The sequence below is a fragment of the Oncorhynchus mykiss genome, unplaced genomic scaffold (assembly GCF_013265735.2).
Source record: "Oncorhynchus mykiss isolate Arlee unplaced genomic scaffold, USDA_OmykA_1.1 un_scaffold_884, whole genome shotgun sequence".
Taxonomy (NCBI): domain Eukaryota; kingdom Metazoa; phylum Chordata; class Actinopteri; order Salmoniformes; family Salmonidae; genus Oncorhynchus; species Oncorhynchus mykiss.
This window is the reverse complement of record NW_023494331.1, coordinates 9,270-17,058: the sequence shown is the minus strand read 5'-3', so window position 1 is coordinate 17,058 and position 7,789 is coordinate 9,270. Positions and strand designations below refer to the sequence as shown.

The following is a 7,789-nucleotide window of genomic DNA, read 5'->3' as shown; positions in this document are numbered from 1 at the left end:
TTTGTTTTAAAACAGTGACCAGGTCCACAACCAAAGCATGGCTTGCTGTCATACCTTGTCCCGGATTTCTTACAGGGTTCGGAAACTAATGTTTTCTAATTTGGGTGAACTATCCCTTTAAGTGTATTTGATAGAACCCTAAACGGGATTTCAGTGTTTTGATTGAATCCAAACTCTGGACAGAATATCCAGCCTTTTCTGGCACATCAGAAATGTACCCTAACTAGATTATGCAAGTAAAGTTAGGCCTAGTCTGATTTTTTTTTTACTGTGCAGTCTTTATAGTCCTAAGCCAGAACATCTGAAACGTACCATCTTGCAACATGTTGAAATGGGGTTTTGATCTCAAGGGACTGTACGAAGTGATGCAATCCTCTGATGTGATGAGGAACTTGACATAATTTCTGGTCTTGAGTTTGAATAGTCTCTCTGCTCTATCGGTGTATAAAAACCAACACACCAGGCTTTAATAATATTTTTGAGCTGTTATTTAAAAATGTGGCATCGGCAGTCAATCACTGTTCACTTATAGGCTAGCTTTTCCAGTGGTTCATCATTTGGGAAAGTTTTCAAGTCTTTCCTTGTTAGTTTCACTTTCAAAAGGGAGGGGTAAGTTGCTTTTTAGTAATCATTCTATTTATGTTTCTACTCTTTATTTGTGTATATATATATATATATATATTTTAAATTCATTTTACACTTTGTGACACCTTGATGTCACTGATGCCATGCCTTTTTTTGTAATAATCATGTCATTACACATGTTAAGTTATTATGGAATCTTGCTCTGTTTTGGGAAGCCCAATATCACATAAAGAAATATATGCATGCTATTTCTTTTCTATTTACGTTGACTTAATTTAAATAGAATAACATACATGAACATTTATAGTTGACAAGTTTGTTTTATAGCCTAAGCTACAATGTCACATGATTCCTCTTAGGCTTACATCAAGTTTTGAAGTCCTAATAATTTGAATTTCTTAATGATATTTCCTGTTTCAGGCCATGGCTGAAATGACAATTGTGACTCCGTGGACCTGTATTGTGCCATTCTATGCTGAAAACAATGCCTCAATTTATGGAAAGGAAAGGGAAAGCAGATCTTCACCCACTTCTTAAAACCACTTCCATATTCAAACCACTTCGCTTGTGAGTCTTGTGTGTTATTGAATAAGTGGACAATAGACAAATAGATTCTGTGTAACCAGTCACCGCAAGAGTGAGTCTCCCCAGTCCCCACAATGGCGGTGGGGCCATGCAGTATAGCACTACAGAAGCGCCGTGTGCAACTGGTGGAGAGCTGGAGTCAAAATGTCACCCACCTCCAGGAGCTTCTTTACCAGGTAGGGGCTCTTACTGAGGAAGACCTCAGCCTGGTGAGAGGGGGGGGTCGCCTGGGAGTGAGGGACTCCATGAGGAATCTGCTGGATGTGCTACACGGGCGTGGAGAAGAAGCCTGTCGAGCCTTCTTTCATGTTCTACAGTCACAGAGAGCCAACACGGAGTCTGAGTCTATGGTGGCAGCTATCCCACCCGAGGGCTCTGGACCCAGCAGCAGTGACTCTGGTCCAACCAACATGCAGGAGCACTTGAGGAAACACAAGGACATATTAGGCAGGCAGCACAGTCCCACTGATTACCTTAGTATCAGGACTATTAGGTGTAGTAGTTCAGACAGTAGTGATGAGTCTTGTTCCTTTACAGATATCACATTGTCCAGGTGCGTGGGCTACACTGTTCCCCTGCAGTACCACCAGCACGAGGTAGCCATGGTGGGTGATGCCTTGCGGAGCCAGGACCAGGTCTGTACCTTTCAAGATGTCTGCCAGAGTCTGCTGTCTGTTCCAGGAGAGGACGTGAGTCTGCTCTCGGGGGTGGCCGGCAGTGGAAAGACCACGGTGGTGAGACGGCTGGCTCATGAATGGGCAAAGGACTCTGGATCCCAGAAGATAGTCCTGTCCCTTTCCTTCAGAGAGCTCAATCTGCTCAGTGAGCCTCAGAGCCTGCAGGAGCTTCTCCTGGTGCACTACAGCCACCTCAAACCTGTCCTGCCCTGGGTCATTGACTCCCAACCTGGCCGGATCCTACTCATCTTAGACGGGCTCGATGAGTTCGGCTTCCCCCTGGAATTTGAGCGGAGCCCCAAGTGCTCGGACCCAGAGCGGAAGCTGGGCATGGGGGAGATGGTGGTGAACTTGATCAAGGGTCACCTCCTCCCCGGTATCTCCATCCTGGTCACATCGCGGCCCCATGCCGTCTCCAAGGTCCCTCCCCTGCTGGTGACCCAGCTCTACAGCATCCTGGGCTTCTCTAAAGACCAGCAGAGGCACTACTTTGAGCAGAGCTGCAACTCTCCCCTGGTGGCCTCTGCCATGTGGGGCTACGTTTCCTCCTACCAGCCCCTCCAGCTCATGTGTCGTATACCAGCCTTCTGCTGGATCGTCTCCACTGCCCTGCGTGATAGAGCCCCCTGCTGCCTTAGCCAAGTCACCACCACCACTCTGCCCAATACAGCTAGGACAATGCCAGCAGGCTCCAGTGATACTTCCACCTCCAACAACAAGGCTGAAGAAGCCACTCCAACCCCCTCCACTTTCTCCTCCACTGTTCCCAGGGTGATGTTAATGAGCGGCCATGTCAAGCCCATCACCATCACAGAGATCTACTGTTGCTTTCTCAAGTCCATCCTGGTGTTCCACGGGGAGGGCCACAGTCAGGAAGGCTGCAGCCCGCAGTGTCTCCAGGAGGCCCCGCAGGTCCTACAGGAGATGCGGCCCATGCTGAGAGACCTGGGAGCCCTGGCCTTCAAGGGCCTGCTGGAGCGACGCTTCCTCTTCGACCAGGCTGATCTGAGCTCTTTCTCCCTGGACTGCAGTGGGCTGTCCAAGACCTTCCTGGTGGAGATCCTCCGAGAGGACCGGGCCTCGCTCACCTGCCAGAGGAGCTTCCACTTCATCCATACTAGTGTACAGGAGTTCCTGGCAGCTCTGTACTATGTCCTGCAGGCCCTCTCCGGCTCAGATCCGTTCTCAGGGCTCAAGTCAGCCGTTGGTGTAGCCCTTTTTCCAGTCGCCCTGTACAAAGTGTTAACCTCCACTGCTAATAAGCTGCTGAGGCCCAGACGGCTCCTGCGCAGATATGTCAAGAAGGCTTTCTCCTGGGGTGGACACCATCAGTCTGGTCACATGGACCTCTTCTGCAGGTAGGTAAAATAATGTGTACATATATATATAGGCAGAAGTAGTGTTGTAGTGTTGTGTTTTCTAATTCACTTCATCCCATGTTAACAATTCAGAAAATATCTCTTTGTTAACTTATTTTTCTCCCTCCATTAATTGTACATTATTTTGGATTCATCTCCTTGGGTAGATTTGTATCTGGCTTATTGGTACCTCAAACCCGTGTCATCCTGGATGGACTATTCCGAGGCAGATCACAAATACTCCCATCGCCCTCCTCCTCTCTGCCCGTACCCTCTCCTCCTCCTCCCACCCCTCCCTTTCTCCTGAGCCTGCTCCACTCCCAGCTCCAATGTGGCAGACTGAGTCCAGAGAGGCAGGTCAACGTGTGTCACTGCCTGTACGAGGGCCCAGGACCAGGCTGGCCCAGCGTCTACAAGGCTGGCTGCAGGTCCTGGCCCAACAACAGACCCAGACCAGTCTGGCCCAGCCAAGAGGGACTGGAGCGAGCTGGCCTTCCTGCTGCAGCTGACCCAGACCTGCAGGATCTGAATCTGGAGGCCCAGGGGCTGGACGCAGACGGCCTGCGCAGACTGCTGCCTGTACTCCCTCTGTTCAGCACCCTCAGGTGGGCTAAGTCATGTGTAACACCTTAAATCAGCCTTGTTCCAAACACAAAGAGGAAGTTAGTTTTTTTTTTTTCTTCAACTGTATTTGTTTCTTGATACATGAGAATGAAAACCCTGTGAATTCTTTCCTCATAAAGGCTAGCGCAGAATCCACTGGGTCCAGAGGGGGCAGTTGTGTTAGCCTGTGCCCTGCAGAGCCCAGACTGCCGTGTCGAGAGACTGTGGTGAGTACAGTATAAGGGCTAATTGATGCAGAGAGAATAGTTGGATGGGATAAATGATCACCACCTTGGAAGGACTACATGGTACAATAAAAAAAGGCTAATTTTCCTAATAAACCGCAAAGCGGTTTAAAACATTTTCCATGGCATGCCCTAATGAACACGACCCTGTGTAATTGTTCTGGTTCCAGGGTGGTGGGGACAAGACTGGGTTGTAAGGGACTCAAGGTGCTTACAGAAGGACTGAAAGACAACCACACAGTGGTCGACCTCAGGTAACACAGGATATCAATGCTCGGATAGGCTACAGGTAGTCAATAAAACTCATTATAAAGCAGTTTCTCACATTGTCTGCCATCATTCCATGGTTTAAGGATGGCCATCAATCACATTGGCGATGTGGGAGCGGGCTGTCTGGCGGATCTACTGCGGACCAATCATACACTTAAAGATATCAGGTGAAGATGAGAAAGCACTGCTATGAAAGATGTCATACTTTGCGGTTAAAAACAGCCTAGTTACACATCTGTGGTCAAGTTCTCTCATATTCTCATGTCAGTTCACACGAGGTATTTACAAGAATAAGGCTTGATTCAAACAAACAGAGATGCGCACTATTGCTGTACCAAGGTTTAATCTGTCTGGATTGACCTCGACCATAGGCTTTTAGTCAAGTAAAACAATATTAGCAATAGACTTGTTTTTGTGTTCCTCAGGCTCCGTGACAACCAGATTACTGATAGGGAGCAGAACTCCTCATGGAAGCACTGACTGAGAATACACTCTGGAACATCTCTGGTGAGCAACACACACACACACACACACACACACACACACCATGTACTGTATATGCTGTAATGAATACATTTCTTATAAAACATTGAGTCATTCCAATTCTAATCTGGAGGTATGCGTCTGCAACCTTTAGCAGTTGTAGTTTAGCTTACTCAGCATTGATACTGTTATCTGCTCAATTTCCTGCTATTTGAACAAGATAGTCTTTTACATATGTTGACATTTCATTGTGACTTTGTCTCTTTGCTCAGGATGTTTGACAACAAGTTATCGAAGGAGGGAGTCAGGAAGCTGAAGGAGTTCGCCAGGAGCACATCTCATCTGGACATCAAAGTGTGCGTCTGATTTCATCTGCCTTTCCTGTTGCTGATGATAGACTCCAAGTACTTTATCATTGGTGGATGGTGTGGTTGTTTATAATTTGTGTGGTATGGTACATTTGCACCATGTACATGGTATGAGAGATGTTATTAGTATTTCATTCTTATTTTTTTTCAGACAACTAAGAGTTTACATTTGGTTGTCAGGTTTTAGTAGGTCGATGAATGTAGCCATATGTCAATGAAATCGTCTGCAATAGGTCTACACGTTTTTTTTCAATAGTTCGCATTCTTATGTGTCAGAAACGCCTCCAGGTAAAGAGCTTAAACATTTAAACAACTATTCCATGGATGGCCAGCAGAGAGCAATATAGCTGCATACACATTCCTCCTGGAAGGCTAGGGTCATAGTCTACTATGTGCAAATGAGATTATCATGTTTCCTCTCTAACAAAGTTGGGCATTATGGTTAACAATAATTTGTTGGTTCACAACTAAATTTAACTACCTAAAACTCATATTGAAATGTATGAAGTTGAGGGTAAAAAACGAAGTTGAGAGTATTTCTTTATTCTACCACACGATGTCCCCCTCAACATACACTTTTCTGCAGTCTTTTTGTTTGCATCCTTCCTAGTCTGGTCCATGGGGACATGTCATTATCCTTTGTTTCCCAATATGTCAAGTTACCTGACGAATAATGTCAATACGGTTTTTCTGATGCCCACTCTTTGATTTATTTAATGAGGTACAGTGCCACCAATACTACACATCTAATTATAGACTTTCTCACCTGTGAAGTTAGAAACTCATATTACCATTGTTATGCACTTTGGAAAAGTTTGTCCCCAAAAAATTTAAGCATTAAACAAGTCTGCTGTTTTTGTTTGATCTATAAATAGACTAGGCAATGTACAAAATGTAATTGAAAATAAAACAATGAGTGCACCGGTCCTTATTTAAGTTAATCTTATTTGTCATAACCCCCCCATTTTTTTAAGTATTTGATTTCCCCCACCCCACCCTGTCTTTGTCAAAACATTAGCTGGCTGTGCACCTCAATTATTTAAATTTATTCGCTCCTAAGCGCATTGGTTTGCGCTCGTCTCTAGCTCAGGACCTGGCCAATGGAGACCCGCTTGTTTGTAGCTTTCGGTGCGAAAATAAAAGCAGGAATCTGCGTTGAAGAGAGATGTGGATGGAAACAAACAAAAAGATTGAGTATAGTATAACATTAGCTGGCTGTTTTAGAATTTTTTTAGATTTAATCATTTAGACAGAGCGGAGAGAGCATGCGACCTTGTTCGTGGTTCCAGACACTGGTATGATACCCAGGCTTGTTTGTTGCTGTTATTCGGTGGGGAAGAACCTAAAATTCTCTACTTTGCTTTGAAGAGAGATTGATGCAAAAAACAAAAGATTGAGTATAGTGTACAGTATATAGCTGTTATTTTAGTTTTTTTGATGATAACAACTATAGATTGAAGACAAGACAAGCGGAGATGCAGGCGACCACACACACACACCACACACACACACACACAACACACACAACACACACACACATAGGCACCACACACACAACACACACACACACAACACACACACACCCACAGAGGTCTCTTAGTCCCAGTTCCACTTTCAGCTCATTAGCTCCACTGTACGTATTTAATGCCACGTTTGTCAATAAAACCTACTAAACGCTGCTTTTGAGAACATAGTCTCTTTACTTATGTGGATAAAAACAATGGTGCTATCGCTAAATGCTGTAAGTGTAACTGCTTGCCAAGGTTTCATATGGATTCATAATGCGTCCTCCAGACGTCTCATAGATTTACATGAAACATATTCTAGGAGATGCAGTCTTATCAATAACAATGATATCTTACAGATTGACCAGGGTCCGCCAGAGTTCCCAATACTGAAAAGGCAGCATTCAGGTTAAGGGCTGATCAATGGTAGATAATAAGGATAAGGAGGAGCTACTGTTGTGCATTCCACAACTAAAATGCCCTGTGCTGATATAGATCACAGCTGTGTGTGTGTGTGTGTGCGTGTGTGCGCGTGTGCGATGATGTGTATGTATTCCTCACGTTGATGATAGCGTCCGTCTGGTGTATTCCATATCAGAGTTCCTCAGCCAGCTCCTTGCCTCCTCTTTGGGTGGTGCTGACGATACCTTGTGGTGACCGTGTTCTGCAGGGAGAAGGGGCTGCCGATGGCCACAACGAACTCACCAGGCCTCAGGTCACTGAACTACCCAGCAGCAGCACCGGCAGTTTCGTCTAAAAAAGGACACAGGACTCAGATCAGTCAAATGTTCACATAGATTCATCCTGTGATCGTTACAAAAAGGGGACAAGGAAAAGTAGAAATGTTACTGTGCGTTCTGACAAAACAATGTGTACGGTATCTACGGTAACAAGACCAACCCTCTTTGGAGACACAGCTGAAGTGCCTTTGTTACATTCTGTTTGTTTATGTACACAGCAATAGCCCAGCGCCAGTTGAAATACATATGGGGTCACATAAAGTTCCACAAATTCTATTGAAGGAAGTTGTGATGCCTGAAGCTATGATGTGCCATGACGTCGGGATACTCTGCATGCTTTCTAAAACATACAAGGCAGTGAACTACCACT

At 45.3% G+C, this 7,789-nt stretch overlaps 1 protein-coding gene across 1 annotated transcript; it reads left to right on the top strand.

Annotated features, from left to right (window-relative positions):
* Nucleotides 1-122: 122 nt before the first annotated feature.
* LOC118963988 (protein NLRC3-like) lies at nucleotides 123-4,803 on the top strand. The gene is made up of 7 exons (XM_036974777.1): nucleotides 123-609; nucleotides 1,006-3,205; nucleotides 3,373-3,810; nucleotides 3,949-4,035; nucleotides 4,224-4,307; nucleotides 4,407-4,490; nucleotides 4,749-4,803. The coding sequence occupies exons 2-7, from the start codon at nucleotides 1,245-1,247 to the stop codon at nucleotides 4,801-4,803; spliced, it is 2,709 nt and encodes a 902-aa protein (XP_036830672.1). The 5' UTR covers nucleotides 123-609; nucleotides 1,006-1,244.
* The last annotated feature ends 2,986 nt before the right edge of the window (nucleotides 4,804-7,789 follow it).

What these genes read in the sequence shown, in the direction of transcription:
- LOC118963988 (XM_036974777.1), top strand. Translation starts at nt 1,245, where the DNA reads ATGGCGGTGGGGCCATGCAGTATAGCACTACAGAAGCGCCGTGTGCAA. An exon ending in CACATGGACCTCTTCTGCAG is followed by an intron (nt 3,206 to 3,372) that starts GTAGGTAAAATA and finishes CTCCTTGGGTAG; the next exon opens with ATTTGTATCTGGCTTATTGG. An exon ending in CCTCTGTTCAGCACCCTCAG is followed by an intron (nt 3,811 to 3,948) that starts GTGGGCTAAGTC and finishes TTCCTCATAAAG; the next exon opens with GCTAGCGCAGAATCCACTGG.